The 20,612-nt window shown below is 35.1% G+C and overlaps 2 protein-coding genes across 4 annotated transcripts in view; both read left to right on the forward strand.

Annotated features, from left to right (window-relative positions):
* Positions 1-20,612, forward strand: part of LOC111507349 (nephrin) — an 862,168-nt gene that overhangs the window by 18,389 nt on the left and 823,167 nt on the right. The window lies entirely within an intron of this gene.
* LOC141480808 (uncharacterized) lies at positions 467-1,695 on the forward strand. The gene is made up of 3 exons (XM_074171297.1): positions 467-799; positions 865-935; positions 1,238-1,695. The coding sequence occupies exons 1-3, from the start codon at positions 648-650 to the stop codon at positions 1,324-1,326; spliced, it is 312 nt and encodes a 103-aa protein (XP_074027398.1). The 5' UTR covers positions 467-647; the 3' UTR covers positions 1,327-1,695.

The raw sequence follows: 20,612 nt of genomic DNA on the forward strand, positions 1-20,612 counted from the left end.
TGCTTGAATGAATATGGCAGGATTATTCCCGAAAGAATGTGCATAGAATGTCTATAAATGGATTATTCTCCCTTGAATATTCTAAGAATATTGTCGATCGAATATACCATATGATATATTCTTAGAATATATCCCCACGGTATATTTTGGTATATTCTATACAATGGAATTTTGAATTATCTTATAATAACGTATCCAAAAATTCAATATTATTAAAAACAAAAATATTTGAAGATCTTAATCGAATGCATAACCTAATGTATATAACCCTGATAGTGTTAACCAGTTTTGAACTCAACGCAAAGATTCTGGATGAATTGCTCCAACAGCAACTGTTGGAAACGACAAAAAAATTTGAATGGGCCAATAAATGAACCAGTTGCATCAATAAATTGGTTAATTCTCATCCTATTTGTCTTTTTGTATTTGAAATTATTTAATTACAAAGCGAAAAATCCAGGAAACAGAGAAATGGGGAAGTGAATAATTTGAGTAAACGTTTCTCATTGGTCAATTGAAGTGTAGCGCGCGACAGTCGAATAAGCTCTGTGAAAGCGGCTGTCCCTTAATGCATGGTACATTTGCGTTTGCGTTAAATTCGACATTTGATTCAACATGGCGGTTGACGTGGCAGGTTCGCGTGTGTAATGCATGGTGTGTTGGTGTTATTATCAAAGTATAATTCTGTCACGTTCAGTGTACCATTTATAATTTGGGGTTGTCCAATTTGCAGTACAGCGAATAGTTTGATTTTGGATCTTCAAACAGGAGAGTTGCATCTATTCAGTCTTCAAGAAAAGTAAGTAAAATGCAAAAGTATCGATAGTAAAGTCATGGTGATTAACCTACTATACCTCATTTTAGGTTCGAGGAGAGTTGGTGTGTGGGATTTGTTGGTTTGACTAAGTACAGTTGTGTATCTTCAATAGAGAAAAGTAAGTGAATAACACATTTTTTTTGTATCATTTGTTTTCATGATTTTTATCACTCGTTTTCAAGATAGTATCAATTTGCCCAAAAGGAAACAGAGTGGTACCTGGTACAGGCAGGTGCGCCAAGGAACTGAAAACGTAATGATTACTTTTCAACAAGACAATGCAAGTTGCTCTCCAAGTCATAAAATGTTGTAAATGTTCATGACTAACCTATGCGAAAAATATCTATTTGATTTTTATTCCAGTTTTATTGTGCCACTTTCAAATAGTGATAATGAACGTTAATGTACATTTTGTTCCAGGTATTACTATTGAAACACTGGCTGATGCATTGTTGGACAAATATAAGGAAAACTATTCTGGTGAGCAAAGTTTGAATAACTTTAAGTAAGTGAAATTCATTGAAGAACCCATCATACTACTCATTTTAAATACTTCATTTGCGGGTTTATTTTTCTAAGTGAGAAACCTAACCTAACCTATTTCTTGATGTAATACACTTTTTCTTTTTCAATGAAATGATATATTTATTATTTTTTAATTAGTGCTGATGAATTCACAGAGTTGTTATTTTAGTATATTTTTTAGTATACATTTGTTTGAGAGTAGGAATATCCTAATTTGAATACATTTCTAATATTTGTAATATGACAGTATTCAGGAATATTTTATTCAGTGAATAAATATTTTGAATTAGATTTTTTATTTTTAATATTGGTTGAAACGTCAAATATTTCAGTGTATATTGTTTTTAAAATATATTTGTTTATGAATATTATGTGTTTTATTACTTTTGTGAATCTTGTATCAAAATGCAATATATACATGCCTAATAGCGGTTACTCGTCACATTCTTGGAATATTCCAAATATTCCTAGAATATTCATAAAATATATTTAAAGAATATTCTATGGTGTTTCTCTATTGTATATTCCTACAATAAACTAAGAATATCCTAAATATTTTATGAATATTCCTCGGGTTCTATTCCTGGAATATTCTTAATAGAATATACCTTAGATATTCTAAGAATATTATAAGATATTCCAAGAATATTCCCAAGGAATATTCTTAGAATATATCAAAGGTTCGCCAGGAGCACTTCCAGGGAATATTCTCCAGAAGATATATATATCCATGGCATATTCATAGCATAATACAATATCCTTAAATGTATATTCATAAAATATACCTGGAATATCTATTGCTATGTGGGGTATTGAGTTGTGGCGCCTTCTGGGCACTTGAAATGCACCGAGAATATGCCAGTAATCCAGAACCGGCTGCCGACATTGAGAGAAATTGAAATGAAATGAACGAAATATTCAAATATTTTGTTCAGGCTTATTAAATCAAGGATAATTCTGAATTGGTCAGGAATATAGGCCCAGCGGGTATAATTTTCCATCAATGTTTTTATTATCGATTCAATTGAAACCTTCTTCATCTTATTTCATTCTTCAGTTGTTCAATTCAATTTTTCATGAAACTTGTCAGTGATACTCATCTCAATGCAGCCCTGAAAAACACCATGTATCAAGAGAATTTGAATCCAATTAATCATGTTCCGCTTGTTAATGAATCGACATCCAAGGCAAACGAGATCACAGGTATAGTTTGATATCAAATGACAGTTTTGATTATAAATATTGCGACTTATTTTCATTCAATAAAACATCATTGATTTCCGTTCGGCATGACTGAGAAGGAACTATTATTGTGGCAATCAAGACACTACAAACATTTCTCGTTTTCAGGATATTGCTTTATACATTTTTTCTATTGAACATGATACTTGGAAGGAACCATTGTTGCATATTTGTTTTGATGTCAAGTATATGTTGGAGTATATTAATAACACTTGTGTTAGTATCAAATAATATAAAAACTCACTGATACATTTGAAATCTTAAAACGTGGTTACATAGGGAGTTTGTAGGTAAGCTGGATGGGGACGTGATTGAAAGAACAGGTATGCCAACTATGAAAATTCAATACTGGGGATAATAGAAATCACCGGGATTCTCAAACTTATAAATTCAAATGTGGATAACTCCATAAATCGAGTTGCTCCTTAGGGGTTATTTATTTCGGGTTTTCAATTAATTCATTAATTTCCATGGCTTCCAACGAATTCATTTTCTTCCCTTCATTACACATGTTTAGGAGTGTGAGATTATCTTTACATATGTTGTGTTTTGATTTTTTCAGATGTTCATACATTGTAGATTTTTGTCCAAACAAAATTGTTGTAATTTTGTATACCCAAATATCAGATAGCTTAATACATAAAATAGCATTGATTACTCAGGAAAACTTTCAAAAAGAATCCGAAATTACTTCTCCAAATACAAATAACAGCTTTCATGTGTAATAATAATTTAGGCAGAATTCTGTTCGATGCAAAACCCAAACGAGATACAATAAAAAAACAGGTATATATTGTATAGAGTATGTGGAATGCTCTGCACTATATATAGGCCAAACCGGTAGAAATTTTAATATAAGGTTCCGTGAACACGTCCGTATGGAAAAAAAAAATCTATAATGTATGAACCTCTGCAAGAATCCAAAGAAAAGATGAGTAAAAATAATCTCAAAATTCTATACATATGTGATAAAGGGAAGAAAATTCATTCGTTGAAAATCATTGGAATTAATAAATCATTTGAAACCCCGAAATATAACCCTTAACGAGCAACTCGATATATTAGGTCTCCACTATGGAATTCATTAGTATGACAACTCCGGTAATTTATTTAATCTCCAGTGTTGAATTTTATAATTGACATCCCTGTTCATTCAATTACCTCGCCATTAAGGTTACCTACAAACTCCTCATATAACCATGTTTTCAGATTTCAAATGTATTAGTTAGCTTTTATACTTGATAAAGGGATAAAACCCGAAACCGGTCGTAATAATAAACTGACTAGTAGAAACAAAAATATTTTCATTCATAGCATTAAAATCATATTATCCTACTTTCTAAATGGAAAGTAAAATTTTAAATTCAGTATTTTCAATGGGATTGAATTTTGTGTCTGGGTGGGTATAAATCAACTTTTCAAACCAATGCCTTTCAACTTTTGTTTCACTATGTTAGTTTGAGTGCTCTGCAAAAAATGAATCGTGCTTTGAAAGACGCCAAGAGTGTTACCGAAAACATAATTTTTGAAAATTTTTGTGGATAATAGTGTTCTCGTTTATAATACACAATAAAAAAATTATTTTTATTTTTAATCTTCAAAGTACCGGATACCCTGCGAGTGCGGAGAATCATACATCGGTGAAACTAAGAGGCCATTGAAAGTTCGCATTGCCAAGAAACACACACAGCGAGGGGAAACCAGCAAATCAGGAATAGCAGACCACGTTTGGACCCATCAACACAACATCAAGTGGTCCCAAGCTGAGATCTTGCACAGAGAGGAACATTGGTTTAGGAGAAAATTCAAGGAAGCCGCATACATGTTGTCCAACAACGTATTCAGCCAAGCTAGCGTAGAAATACGCAACATATGGAAACCCATCATCAAGCGAAAAATGGCCAACTCCCGCCAAAACGGTCATCTCCCACGGAACCAGTGAAGCGGAAAATGGAAAGCGGGGATAAGTGAAAGTACCGAACGACCTATAAATAGTCATCTCTCGGAGGAATCAGTCCAGTCATCACCCGAAGACGATTGTAGATACTAACAATCGAAACGTCGTGAACTAACGTGACTTGGAATCTCTCCACTTTTAGTCAAGCTAGCGTAGAGATACGTGACATATGGAAACCTCTAATCAAGCAAAAAACGACCAACTCCTGCCAAAACCAATGAAGCGGAAAGAGGGAAGAATGGATAGGTGAAAGCACTCGAATGATCTATAGAACAGAACAGAACATTTATTTCTGTGAAATACAACTTACATGAATACATATACATTTATCCCAAATACATTGTTTGAATTTGTTGCGGTATTTCGGCCTAAAAAGGCTTGAAAGAAACTATTATCAATTGATATGATTTCTTCAACCTAGAGGGTACAAAATATATAACAGTGGTAGAAATAAAAACTAAAATGTATCTGTAGTATAGGGCTGGTCCCGATGATAATTATATAATGTAATAAATGTGAATAATATCAGATAACGAGTGCTATCAAAATTCAACAGAGTTCGCCAACGTAACACATTTTCAAGGGTTTATTGATTAAAAAAATTCATCCAGGTTGTAATAGGTGTACTGTTTCTGGTATTTTTTAACTTCACGTTTGAATTTTTTTTTGAAAGTGATTTGAATTTGTCAGTGTAATTCCTGTGTAAAGTGGCCTTCTTCTTGATCTGTCGTACCTGTATGTGGGTAGTAAAAAAATCTTGATTTCTTGTTGGGTAGAAATGTACGTTTGCAGGTCTCGTCAGTTCGGTTCTCCTCTTATGAATAGTGAAAACTATTTTGAGAATATACGTATTATAGAATTCGATGCCGAATTGCATTGAGGAGTGGAAGTTGGCAACATAGACCGTCTTGGCAGCTGATACGTCTAGGTTCTGCTTGATGGTTCGAATTGCATAAAGGAACTTGCAGAGTTTTTTGCTCAGTTGACTAACGTGTTCTGTCCATTTCGGTTGCAATCCAAATGGATGCCTAAAAACTTTGTATAAATAGTCAGATCTCGGAGGAATAAGTCCAGTTATCACCCGAAGACGATTGTGGATATTAACAAGCGAAACGGTGTTATATAACTTGGTTTGAAATCTTTCAATTTTAATTTTTTAATTTTTTGTCAATACTATTTTCAATTTTTTCAAAATTTTCAGCTTTTATTATTATTTCAATTTTTATTTGTTTGGTTGTTGTTGTATCTTATTTCTTTTTAATTTTCATTTTTTTGTTTAATAAAATTGTTATTTCCGGTTAATCTTTTCGATTTTTTTCAGGGTTATCAAATCAATTTATATTATATTAGACAATGGAAGTCCGAACTGATGAAATATGCCTGTTACTGTTTATCATTTTCTGGTAGAGTGCCCGCTCCTCACAGTTGAGACACTGAACAATAAAATTCCCTTCGACCTAAGTGAAATTTTTCAAAATACCAATACGAACAATATTATTGAATTTTTTAAAGAATGTAACATTTTATTTGAACTGTAATGTAAATACCTGCATATTTCAGATATATTTTATATATGTATCACTAATAGCTACGGCTGATGCGGTTTTTTCTAACTAAAAAAAATATCAATAATTCCAGATCTGGAATGAATTCAAAATCTGTTCTTATGAAAATTGAAAGGTCTTTGTGTTAATTGCCGTAATTAGGATGAGTGAACTAAGTAATTTGAAACTACTATTGACAACCCAAGAAAAGTATCTATTGTTTTTCTTTCGTTAGTGATTTGTACCCAATAAAATATATAGAGGATATCCGATACATTTTGGTGTATTCGGCATGTGAACTTCTAGAAAGTATTCATCCTAACGTAAACTATGATTCATTCCAATTAGAAAGTTTTTCTATCAATTCACTATTTTTATTTACATTTTGTCTAAGTATTAGTTTTTCACTAATAACATGATCAAATAAATATATCTATATCTATCACTAAACTATCACGAGAAAATGAAAACCATAAGAAATAGTGCACTCATAGATAAGGGGAGTATACTAAGAAATTCGGAAAACACCCAATCGTTTCTACCCGATAACTCAGAAATATCGGCAACAGACATTTCAACTGATTCAACTAACAAAAGTATCTAATTTTGATAAAGTGATTCACAAGTAGCATTTATAACCATATTGATATAACAATTATCCAGAGAAAATTCCTTCGTCTCGAACACGAAACTGGATCAGAAAATACCACTGAATAAACCTAACAGAGAAGATCCTATATCGAAACTAATTGATCGTGAAGACGTCTGACGAGTGCGGAGCACCTTTGTAGCATCGGCAGCCGACCGGATTTTAATTTCTTACGAGAAACAGAAACTTGTCGGTTAATTAAATTAACTTAGATAACGAAAATCCTTGCTGGAGGGTATTGGCCCTTCAATTATTAATTTGTTCATTAGAAAATTTGTTTGGGCGTTCGCCTGAAAGATTTACCTTTCCAATAAAGTTCGATATTTATGATGTGATTACTCTGTTCGCGTATTATCTCGTCGAATATTTAGGATCAATAGCCTCCATTGTGATACATTGTATCAGAAGATAATGCAAATTAAGAATACAATATTTTCTGAGATTAAACAGCTAATTTTAATTGAAATCACAAATACTGGGGATTTTTTTAACATAACTCATAGAAAATATGAACACTTAGCATTGTGAGACAGTACTGAAAAGTAATGTAATCAACAACTTAATTCCTTTCTTTGGAAGATATCTACATTTTTGTATGAAGATGGAGAAGTATTCACCCTCCGTTTCCCCAGATTTGCTCCTCTGCGACTTTTTCATGTTCCCATGAGAGTACAAACGTATAAAAGGACAGAGTTTTGTGACGACTGAGGAGATAAAAACTGAATCGTTGTGAAGCTCAGGGACATACCAAGAAGTATATTATATCAGAAGTGCACTATTTTGGAGGGGACAAAATTGAAAATGATGAATAAATACATATTTTTTGAGTAAAATGAAAATTCACCGCATTTTTGAATAGAGATAGTATTTTGTGGTGAATATATAGACCGTATTTTTCTGTATGTTTTGAGTTCACCCTGCACATTCAAACCACCAGTTAAGTAATTGAAAAAGCATACTCAGAATTCGGATTCCGAGAAATTACTATATTTTTAATTCGTTGATTCATATAGGTATAATAATTTGATTGATTACGAAAAGAAACAGTTTTTGTTAAAATGCTCACGAGTCGTTTTGTTGATATATCTAATTCACTGGATATCCCATGATGGATTCTAATTTTGAAATATTCATCCAAAATTAGTTCTCCTTCTATGTGGTCTTCGTCATGCAAATGGCTGTTTATAGCAAATTGATACCCACTGTGACCCCAATCGGCAACAAACTTTGATGTGTTTGGTACTCACATATCAAAGCTCAAATTTCGTTTAGAGCAACTGAACTGTTCATAAACCCAACATTTAAGAACCATTATTACTCCCTATTATTCTTCCGCTATATATAATTCAAATCCTGCACGTCGTCTTGAGTTCATTCAGATTGGAGCCCAGCTCTCTTACCCTTTTTTTCTCAGACATCAGTACCGCTCTTCACGGGGTACCCCTACATGGCTGGGGTGGGATGGATGAAAAATATATTCGTCCTTTAACGGGGGATATGAAGGCCTTATTCGACGGGGCCTTCTATATCGGGAGGGGTCGTCTACAGCATAATCTATAGTTTCCCTAACTAACGGGCTTTCGTAAGTTTTCGCGCTATCAAAAACTCGCCGATTCCTCGACTGATTGGACTGCCGAATGGAATGTAGCTGCAAATTTCTGCGGATGGCTTCATTCCGCACGAACCAAGGAGCATTCTCAATCATCCTCATTAGCTTATTCTGCAATATCTCCAGAATGGATACATTATATTTCGCCGCTTGTCCCCAGACGCCTGAAGCATACACGATAACAGGCTTGAACATCGTATTGTAGATGGTAGTTTTGTTCTTCAAACTCATTACAGAATTTCTGGTGATCAAAGGGCACGGACTTGCTATCCGACCTTCGATCTTTGACTTAACGCACATAATGTGCGGTACTTTACCCGCGCTTGCCAGTAAATCTCCCTTCCAGAGATTCTCACTTTTCTGGCCGGAGAAGATAGCAATCTTCCCATGGTTATCGCCTGAGTCTTGTTCGGGTTCACTCGGATCTTCCAATCGAGGTACCAGCGCTCGAGGTCGTCCAATGCACGTTACATATAGACGACGCCGAGCTCTCGATCCATGGAAGACGAGAGAAGAGCCGTATAATCGGCGTATAGGGATATCTTCACACGTTCGGGCCTCGGAAGGTGACTGGTGTGAAGTGAATACAACGCCGGAGAGAGCACGGCCCCTTGTAGCACTCCAGTGAGGATCTCTCTGTTATCAGATAGAGAGCCTTCTACTCTGAACAGAAATGTTCTGTCTTTCAGGATAGACCGAATCCACCGGATCAGGCCCCGAGGCAGGTCGAACGCGTTTGATTTGTGCAGAAGGCCTTCGTGCCATACACTAATCCAAATCCAAATAGAAAGTCAGTATTTCAATAAATACCTCGAACGAACAACAATGCCAACATAAACTGGTGACATTTGTAAATAGCAAAAAACGGTCCCACAGGCATTCTTTCAACAGGTTTTCTACGTTTGGAGTCGCAACGAATTTTCAAAAGACATTGCACCAGTGAAGAAGAAAATAATACAAATCATGAAATTATGAACCAACAACAAATACTATTGGCACTCCAGGGCGACTTTATTGATTCCAATGGCGTATTTCCTTTTTCAGCTGAAGGAAAATCCTGAAAAATCTGCAGCACCTCTCCTCTCCTCTCCTCTCTTTCATAAAAAAAATATAGGGTGTCTTAAGAGGCTTCAATAAATACAAGACATCGCCAGTGACACGACTATCGTTAAACTTAAACCAGTTCATTTCGTCTTTGACCAATGCGTAATAATGACCAGATTCAACACCAGAACCACAGTGAACAATGACTGCACTAGTGTATATCCTCGAATGTTCAATGTCAGGGCGTAGTTTTCTGGCATGCATCAAAGTGTATTTCGTTTTCTAAAGAGAAACAAACTCCACCTTCATGGAACAAGAGACTGATTTTTCTAGTTTATAGAAATTGTTCAATTCTGTTTCCTTCACTTCTATTCCAATTGTTTTGGATTCCAGGACATAGGCTGCAGGTACACATCTTTACGCACAGCAGGAGGTTGCATATCTTAATTTAATTTAGAGATTATTTCCAATTGGGGTGAAAGTAACCATGTTCAATGGAATGCCATGAAAACTTAGGCATCGTTTTTTATCAAAGAGATGAATGTCTTCGAACAAGATAATAATAATGTTAGGGCAGACAATTCCGCCTTCTGCTTCGACGAATTTGTTAGGGGTGAAATGGACACCAATAAGTCTTGGATCATCATGTAGCTGGAACTGCATAGGCTGCTTCACAAAAGCTTGGAACATTATTTCGAACCAGAAAACTGTACACACTTCAGCAACTTTTGTTGCTTTATAATGCTCAGATCAGACCTTCTTTGGAGTATTGCTCCGCCCTCAAGCATACACTGAAGCTGCTGGATTTCATCCAGAAAAGAGCCATCTGCCTGATTGGAGACAGGGACCTTAATAGTCTGGAACATCGAAGAAAGGATGGAGATTTGTCTCTCTTCTATAGATACTTTCACGGGAGGTGTGACTTGGGACATTTGATTCCACCGATATCTAGCGATTCAAATCCAACGTGAATGGTTACTTTCGCACAGGCAACGCCCTAAGAGCACCTTAAGGATATTCCTGTGATTCTTTCTTTTGTTCTTAAACATAAATTGAAAGAAATTTCATCTACTAAATGCTTCAATCCAAATCTGAAGATGTCAATTTCTTTGCTTTCATTTTCTTCTTCAAGTTTTCCTGTGAGGTAAATGTTTCCTTTCTCTAACTCTCTTGTTCGCTTTCCGAATTTTCAATGTGATATCCTTCTCAACAGTTTCGAAGAACAAATTCAACTCTTGGCTTGCTTTGTTTCTTCTAAAATTTCATTTCAAAATTTCGTTTCACTGGTATTTTTCAATTCTATCACAAAGTTTATTATGCTTTACCCGAAAATCTTCAATTGTAGGAGGTGTTATTTTGAGCGTTTAATTTAATTTTTTAAGTTTAATCTTCCTCTTGAAGATGATCACTTAGTGATCGAAGCATGTTTCGAAGTGTTAGAAATAACCATTTGGTGTTGGGAAAAACTCCAGTAATATTCATTACTACACCAAAGGATCCAAACAGTGCATCACAAGTATATTTATTTTATTTTATCTAAACTTTGGAATCATTCAGCCGTATATTGTTTATATAGAAAACTAACTATTGATATTTTCCGATTCCGGAAAAGGACCCTGAAAATCAGCTATCAAGCCCAAGGCAGCAGGCGCACATGTTGATTAAAAAAAATTTTTTCAAATGAAGAAATACGTGTAAAGTGAGTTCGAAATATATCAAGGATATTACGTACAGCGCCATCTGCCCGCGAATAGATCCAGCAATAATGTCGATAATTCTGTCAAATATAGATCCCGAGCTTGAGAGACAAACAAACATACATACATACATATAGGTGAAGCTAATAAAGCATGTTAAAAAAACATAGGAAATTTAATTTCGTGTTTTCCGTTCATTTGAATACTTTGCTCGTCATTATTTACACCTGAGATCAGACTTGATACATGTTTCAAATATTCCGCCAACCCATCTACTAGGTACCTTTCTTCTTGATTTTTGAGTGAATGTCCAATGTTGAGCAGAACTCAGATATTAGGTACGACAACTCACGAGGTGAACCGAAGAACATCCTGAAGACCACCCACATTTGATATTCATATCTGACGTTATATCTGTTTAAACTGTTACTGATTATTTTCTCTGAAGGCAGAAGGCATAGGACGTCGGATTACACGATAACCTCTCAATTTCCAACGATCTGGAATTTAATTAATGTTTTCCGCGCCGAAAAAGAATTGTCCCATCCGAGACAATAGTGGAATCGTCATTTCCGTTCGAAATGAGAAGCATTAGCCGGCGTAATTCGCTGTGGTAACGGTTAGTTAAGCCAGATCCAGTGTGCCCCGAAAAGAATTAAAACACTTAAGAGACACGGTGTGCCTGTGGGATAAGACCGTGCTGTAGCAAGGATGCCATAATAAAGGCTTAATGTGTTGTGGTAGCACTGGCGCATTGCGAACGGTCTCCCTCTAGTGGGCCAGATACGATTCACTGACCACGCTGAATTTATTGTTTCGACGATTCGAAGAACAATTGAAAAACGTCCTTTTTCAAGGGGAAACGGCTATAAAACGTTGTCTGCAATCCGGAAAGTCGTTTCCGCAAGGCGTCAGATTTTCTAAGAGTTTTGCTTTGACGAATTGGAAGTGATGCGATTATCGATTGTTTGTGTTTGAGATACAATCAGTCATCTTTTCTTACTTTGACCACAAAATAGTGACTCTCCGCTGGAGGCGGTGTAGATATAGACGTCAAAGATCCACTTGAGTCATTGTTTGGGAGTTCACGTCTTTTCAGTTTTCCGTTATTCTCTCATTCCAGTCTAGACAGAAAAACTATATTGTTGGATCATGAACTATAAGAAAATTAAATGACTATAATGATAACTTGAATCAATGACATAATCGTAAAGTAAAGGACGAGGTATTTTATAAATAACTACGGGTCAGTGATATGATTATTTAGAAAATTCTACGAAGTGGTGAACAAATGTCATGCTCCTCTCTATAAATATCAATTTCTGAAATTGGAGTTTTGAATACTTTCCGGAAATTATCCCTATTTTTGTTGAAGTCTCTCTTTTACTTTCATGCTTCTTTCACATGTGGCTCACGATATGAGGTGAAATTTTATTCTTCCTATAATATTAAGATTCCTATCTTTTCAGGGGAATATAGTCAATTTTGTTTCCATGAAAGTTTTGGAACTGAATTCTGAGTTCTGGTGTAACGACGACAGTAAAAATTTTCAATTCAGTTCTTCATATTCATTATTTTTTCAAAATTGAAGTATTATAATTCATTTCAAGAAGTAGGCAGTTTTTGATTCCACATCCCCTAATCTTACCTACAGGAAAACTTATTCAAGGAGTATCTGCTCACAGACAAACTAAGGAAAACCGTTTGGTACTCCAAATGTTCTCACACTTTTTTCAAATTCTATCAGTTCTTTCATTATTTATTTCTAGTGGAATACAAAACAGGACAAACCCAAAGAGAGTATTCATGAATGATGAGGTGAATATAACAATAAATGATTTGATTTGATTACATAATATGCGATTTCATGTTATGAACAATTGTTAATCAAGTGCAGTGCAAATTACAATAGTTAGACATGAAAATGATTATATGAACGTTTGGGAGACGTGATGAAGGTTGCGAGGAAATTAGAAAATATGTCTATATCTATTGACTTGGATATTGAGTTGTAGGATTTACAACACCTATTAAGGGAATAATTCAAATAGTAATTAGCTTTACTTTGATTTGTTTGGAATGTCTGAACAATTATTTTTTTATATCAGTTATTTGAGATTATGAAAGAATTTTCTATCGATATAGGTGACGAATTTGCTTTGTACAGATTCAAGTTTTTCAATATACGATATATGAAGAGGTTCCAAATAACTGAAGCAAAATTGAGCTGGCTTTTTACTTAAGCCATATGAAGTATATGAACAAAGTTTGTATCACTGAAGTAGTGACAAGTACTGATCAGAAATCCAAGAACCTCATTGGCTTTTTTGCAATATAGTATATATGCCAGTCAAATACTAGTTTAGGGTCATATAATATTCCCAATTTCTTGACTTCAGATGTTTTCTTCAGCTGCTGCCTGTTTATGTGACACTGGTGGTGGTAAATTTTTTTTTTCTTGTAAACGTGATAGGGTGGCATTTTTTAAGATTGAGGAATAGAGAGTTTTTGTCGCAGAATTTCGCAGGATTATCAATATCATTTTGTATGCGCATTGACTGTTGGTACATGTATGGTAAGAAACAACTAGATATATCATTAATATAAATGTTGGAGAGGAGTGACCTCAGATGGGAACCCTGAAGAACTACGTAAGTAAAATTAATCTATTCAAACCTGAACATTTCCAGAGTGACTGTCCGAGACCTATTTGTAATATACGACAGAAACCATCTTAGCAAATCACCCGTGTATACTGATTTTTGCCAGCTTGTCGAGCAGAGTTGCATGATTTATCTTGCCTATATCGAAACAAGGTTTCGATATATGTGATAGTTTTCAAACAATAACTTATTACCACTTTTGAAGATGGAAACTACAAGTGCAGTTTTCCATATTTTTGGGAAATAACCTCCTGTGATAGACTTATTGAGCGAAATAAATAGGATATGAGACATTTCATGAGCGCATTATTTCAAAAAACAGGTAGGTATGTGGTCCACGCCAGGTGTTTCCTGAAGAAGATCTAGTATCTTTCTCAGAATGGTACTTTGAGGAATGTGATAAGGACTGAATGAAGATCTGTCGTCTAATCTGTAAGTATCTGATAGATTTATTCCAATTTCTGGATTGAATGAAGAAGCGCTATCCCAATCAAAACATTATTCCCTCATCGATTCTGATCATTGATTTTGTTATAGAATGCGGATGCACTTTGTGTCGTGAAACCAATGTCGTGTCTGTCGACGAAGCTGTTTTTATAGAACATCTCTACATTCACGAAAAGTGCATTGTCAACAATAATTCATCGATTCTCGAACTTGTTTACTCGCATGGCCAACCATCTTTTCTGAAACACTCATTCCAGAATTCTATCGAAACTTCCTTTATTTATTATGAGGAGAAGTATTGTATTCATTGATCTGAGTGTCAGCCTCATATTCGAAGTGTATGTTGTTTTCAGTCAAATATGTAGTTTCTGTTATCCAAATTAGCAAAAGTTTTATTATAATTTCGTTTCGAAGCTACAAATAAACGTATTATTATTATGAAAATGAGAAAAGAAATGTTCTAGGTTTTTACCACTTTCATTTGTAACTAACGCTACAGCAGTTTCGTCCTATAAGGACATTTCCGAACTTATACATCAAACTATGCCATTCTGGTAAACAGAACTGCAACTACGAATTTTCAAGACGAGGCCATTAGGTTCAGGCTCACCAGAGGCTGCCCCCTTCTGTGGTCGCTCCTGATGGATAGTCTACTTGAGGTCCTCGACAGAAGAAGAGTAGATCTGCAAGCTTATGCAGATGATCTTGTCATTTTTGCAAGGTCCACGTCGGAAAGGCTAGTTTGTAATATCCTCCAAAGCACGATGGACGATGTTGACAGTTGGTGCCTGAGCAAAACTGTGATACTCGCCTCCACCACGAGGAGAAAATTGGACGATATCTAACGCCACTTTCCCTCAATGGTCGGGTCATTCCATTTGGAACGGAGGTGATATATCTTGGCATTGTCCTTGATAAAAAAACTGGAATGCTCACATCAGTCTGGCCATCAGTGGTGCCATCAGTACCACACCGTCAGCGGCCATGGAGATCCTTCTAGATATACCTCCTCTCCACATTTTTCTGGAGAGTGAGGCTAGATAGACTGCATATAGACTTGTGCCCTTTGCCAATTGAACAAATCAATTTAATGCAGAGTGCAACAGACTGTTGGTTGAAACTGTTAGTCACAGCATTCTGGAAATAACTTTTGACTTTACGCCTCCAACTTTCAACTAGGAATTGCCCCATGAAGTACTGTTCCCGAGTAGAGATGTATATATATTCTTAGAGAAGAAAATATTGAGAGAAGATAGTTGTTGGTTCACTAATAGATCAAAAACACTTTCCGGTTCTGGTGCAGGTGTTTCCAGTCGCCAACTCAGGACAGAGATATCAACCTACCTAGGAACGTAGGCAGGTTGTCTCTGGTCTGAATTCCTGGCCATACTGGCCTGGAAGGAAATAAGGCTGCTGACTTCCTTGCAAAGGAGGGTGCTGCAAGCAGCTTCATCGGACCAGAACCTGTCATTGGCATCGCTTTAGGCTTTGCCGAACAAAGATTGAACACCTAGATACTTGGACTTTTGCCAGAATCTTCCAGGATTTGCTCACCCCAAGGCATTTATCCACCATTCGAAGCTTGATACCAAACAGTTGTTGGACTACAGTAGAAATGAACTACGGTATCTAACAGGCCTTGAAATATTCAACTTTCATGAATTCAAAACAAGGATATTATAAGTAAACATAAAATGAATAAACAAGTTCTAGTACCTATATCTGTGAAATTGTTTTTCTATCGTCTATTGGGGGAATGGTAAAGAGCTTTCAAGGGATCAAGAGACTACCAATTCCGTGAAAGTCCACCAAAATGGCAAAATTATGAGAAGATACACATTTATATTATTGATTTTGCATTTTCTATTCAACTCTCGTATCAATATGAAATTAACAATATTATCATCATTTCAGGAATGATCATGTTGCTAATTCGGTCTCATTCTCTAACCCAAAGAAGCTTACCAATGCGAAACTATAATTATGCACACCATCAGATTTTCACGATTTCAACTTTTCCCAAACGAATTGTTACACTTATTCCTATCTTAACGCTTTACAGTGTACACTGTATTCGGCGAATCAAGATAGCATTGTTGTAAAAACAAACTCAATTACCTGCTCTGCAACCAGGTTGTCAGTTATGGGCCATGTCCTGAGCATTTGGGAGCGTTGATAGAATTTCGCTTTCGGTCACGTTTCTCTTGAATGACCCGCAGAGGACAAACTCAGAAACAAACCGGGACAATTGATAGTACAGACGCCGAATGGAGAGGTCATCGGCTACACTGATCCAGGGCTAAACGGATCCTTCGTGATACACAGCACGGGAATGAAAGAAAAGGTTTATAATAATTGGTCCCAAGAAACATTTCTGTTTCTGTTGCTTGTGTCGGGGGACGATATTCGATCAACTCCTAATGAATAACTATCGATTAGCAGATGTCTTTAGTTTCTAAATCGCCAGATTTTCATAATTTTCCACGACTGCTACTGCATATTTTGCTCAACGGAATTAATATTCTCGAAAATATAGTAGGAATTTGCATTTGTTGAAAAGTGTGATTTTGAAGATGTAAAGGCAGGAATTTCAGACACCTCATAGACATTTCTAGAACAGTTCAAAAAATGGAAGAGTTCCAGAAAGCATTACACAACATTTCGTAATAGTCTGAAAGGTTCGGGAACATCCCAGATCATTATGCAGATCATTCCAGAAGCATATGTTGCTGTGGAATGGAACACAAAACAAAATGCAAGCCCAGCCTACAAAATACTTCATTCATTACGTAAAATAAAACCAACGCCATTGAAACCCTTTTCCATCACTCGCATCTTTGCATCAGGCTGCTTGAATTCATTTTATCGCGCGATAGTCTTATGTATGCGTGTTTGCGATAACACCTCATAGACATTTCTAGAACAGTTCAGAAAATTGAAGAGTTTCAGAAAGCATTACACAACATTTCGTAACATTCCAAAATATTCTGGAATAGTCTGAAAAGTTCGAGAACATCCCAGATAATTATGCAGATCATTATGCAGATCATTCCAGAAGCATATGTTGCTGTGGAATGGAACACAAAACAAAATGCAAGCCCAACCTACAAAATACTTCATTCATTACGTAAAATAAAACCATCGCAATCGAAACCCTTCTCCATCACTCGCATCTTTGCATCAGCCTGCTTGAATTAATTTTATCGCGCGATAGTTTTATGTTTGCGTGTCTGCGATAACCGCTAATATATTAATATGAAATAAAGAGTGTGTGGGCGATCATAGTGTGTAAGGAATGCTCAGAGCAACAACATATTCATTCGATAAGAAACAGTATCATATCCATCAAAGTTGCTTACCAATTACTACGTTATATGTGACTATTATTTTGAACACTTAAGATATGCTTGAAATATAGACATATCCCATTGTAGACCTATAAGGAAATAAAATATGCAGTGAATTGTTTTGTTATACCTCAAAAAAACTGATCCAATTATCTTAGTGAAACTCAGGTTATTATCTCTGAATTTGAGATACACAGCTATAAACTCGTATAAACTTGTATTTTAACACCCTATCAAAATCCAGGGTAACAAAAATCGATGTTTTGCGTATTTTTTCCAAACATATTTTCCCATGGGTGTTTCGCTATTTGTATTCATTATCAATATTGGAATATAATTCGAGTACTCTCCTTAACTACATGGGCAGGTAACTATTATTGTATATATTGATACTTAATTAAAAATATAATGTAATAGTTAATGTAAAATTATAATTATCAATAATTAATGAACTTTATATAGCGTGTTTTTGACTGGGACTACCGATTGTCCTCGAATAACCGTGCTATCCGCCCTCTTTCTTGAAAATGAATAAACGTATGAAAAAATGTTTGATTCAAAAGTTGTAGGGAATTTAATTATCTAAAATACTGATAATGAATACAGATAGCAAACAAAATAAGTTTTCTCTACTCCGTTTGTATTCCAAACATTCATAATGGTATCGAATCAAAAATCATCAGGATTCCTACACTTTATTGCAAACCATCATTGTCGAAATTGTCAAGAATAATAAACAAAAATTTGTGAGAGCCATGCTGGATTCTGGATCCCAAAGGTCATACATACATAATAGCCGAATGTGCAACTGAACACATTTCACAGGGTGTTTTTGGGGGATCTCAGTCTAGACCGAAAAAACCTGATATATATAAAATTAGAATAAAAACCACGATGTGTTGTTTCAAAAAGGATATAATGATGTATCTCTAATCTAATATTTGGAAAATAAGTTGAAAACTCAAAAGTATACTTTTTAATTTCCCATTTACATCCCATCCCAAATATTAAATTTTTTGTGTTAGAATCCTGTGAATGATATCTGATTCGATTTCATTACGAATGTTTGAAGTACAAACGGAATAGAGGAACGTGTATATCGTACAATTCAACATACATATAAAAGTATTTGTATCATAAGTTTTCTTTCTTTCATGGAATTCAATATTTATAAGAAAATATCTGTTTTGAGAGGGCTTTTTTTCCAGTTTGTGTCTGAAAGTTACTTCTTTTTTTTCAAGGACAAAACACAAGCACAAGCATGATCTATACATCGTTCTATAGATTTAATTTTTGAAATCGATTGCTTTCTGTCTTTGGAAGATTTCTTCATTTTTTGTGTCAAGATGGAGAAGTAGAAGGCCAAAACTTCCTTTCTCAAGAAATATCTCCTGAAAATATGTCCTTTCATTTCAAATAATAATGATGAAGATTATGTACCAGGTACCAGTCATCACACTATTCAGCAATCTAAGGTATTGATCAGATAAAAAAATATAAAATAGTTGAACGTAGCGTAGTAAATCCTCCACGCAACGATTTGAATATTTCTTCATCTGATCAATACGGTATATTGCTGGGTAGAGTAGTGTGATGACTGCTACCTAGGACCTTCCGATTTATTTTTCAATTTTCACTACATCATCCACATCATTATTACCTTTTTTTTTCTATAAAACTGTTCAACATAATTTTTTTACTCAATTCATGTTCAAGTTTTTAGTTTATAACTTTTGTTCACTATAATGCCACACATTTCTCGGCACATTTCAACCTTTTACCTGAACTTGTGTGGTGTGTCGCTAATGACGTATCACTTTTAGCCACTCTAACGCCACACAATCCATGACACGATACACAATCTTGACCTGGGTTGTAGATATACGCTTGTATCCCGATTCTGACTTGACAAAGTTTTCTGTATAGATTATATTGGATTTGCATTTTTTTTTATAGTGTACTAGTCAAGCACTATCATTTGATACCCATATTGATGTAGTTGTGGGAAAATAAGTAATCAGCCATTTTATCGCTGCGGCCATTATAATCAAACTAAATGTGTTACTAAGTTATATGTGACTTTTATTTGAAACACTTAAGATATCTTTGAAATACAGACATATTCCATTGTAGACCTTTAAGGAAAGTAAATATGCAGTGAATTGTTTTGTTATACCTCAAAAAAAATTGGTGCACTTATCTTAGTAAAACTCAGGTTAGTATCTCGGAATTTGACATACACAGCTATAAACTTGTTTTTTGACGTCAAGAAGAGCATTGCAGTTCTGGTCTTTGAAAAAAGTGCCTTGTTTTGGATTCATTATGTTGAATTGCGTATCAAAGGTAATAAAACGTTTCTGTAAATGAAATTGGTACTTTCATTTGAATTAACAATGTTTTGGTTGTTTTATATCAGTAGCAAAATAGATTTTCCATTTCAAGTCCATTACTACGTAGGTACTTTTGAACAGCTGTCATGAGCTGATATCTTTCAACACTATTAAAAAAAAAGTGTGTAATTTTCATATCGACTCAAAGAAACTTTGCGTTCGATCGAAATTCTCCGACACATCTACAAAAGACCCTATTCAAGAAACTGGAAGCATCTGAAAGCGAATACGTCAATATTTATCCAGTACTGAATCCGGGGATGGATGTCAGGAAGTTGGGAGTTCGGAAAACCGCTACTCCTTTATTGACCATAATTGTTCAGGACGAAACTTCTACAGGAGTTCCTAAGGAAAGTTAGTGCTCTATTCATTTCGATATTATGATGCATCAGCGCAAGTTTCTTGTTGAAGTCTGTGGGTTTCTGATTCGATTAAGAAATATGGGCTTCATGTTTTGTTTTTCTATGAGTTTTGTTAGTACAGTTTTGAAAATCCTACAAGCTTGCTGATTTAATTCGGTGTTCTTCGAAACGAATTCAACGGGTTTTCCTAAAATTGATTTCATAGAGTTGTTCATTGAAAACATTTCATTGCGATAAGTCATTTTCTTCAATGAAAGAAGTTGAAAGAGCAGTTCATCACAAATCACAAAATGGAAGTCTTCGTATGAATGTCATCATT

This window comes from Leptinotarsa decemlineata, unplaced genomic scaffold (assembly GCF_025532065.1).
Source record: "Leptinotarsa decemlineata unplaced genomic scaffold, Ldec_3_MD MMD2_tig00000010_RagTag_RagTag, whole genome shotgun sequence".
Classification (NCBI taxonomy): Eukaryota; Metazoa; Arthropoda; class Insecta; order Coleoptera; family Chrysomelidae; genus Leptinotarsa; species Leptinotarsa decemlineata.

Excerpts from the sequence above, each read along its gene's own strand:
- LOC141480808 (XM_074171297.1), top strand. The coding sequence starts at position 648 with ATGCATGGTGTGTTGGTGTTATTATCAAAGTATAATTCTGTCACGTTC. Across the intron at positions 800-864 it reads CTATTCAGTCTTCAAGAAAA|GTTCGAGGAGAGTTGGTGTG; the intron begins GTAAGTAAAATG and ends ACCTCATTTTAG. Across the intron at positions 936-1,237 it reads TGTATCTTCAATAGAGAAAA|GTATTACTATTGAAACACTG; the intron begins GTAAGTGAATAA and ends ATTTTGTTCCAG.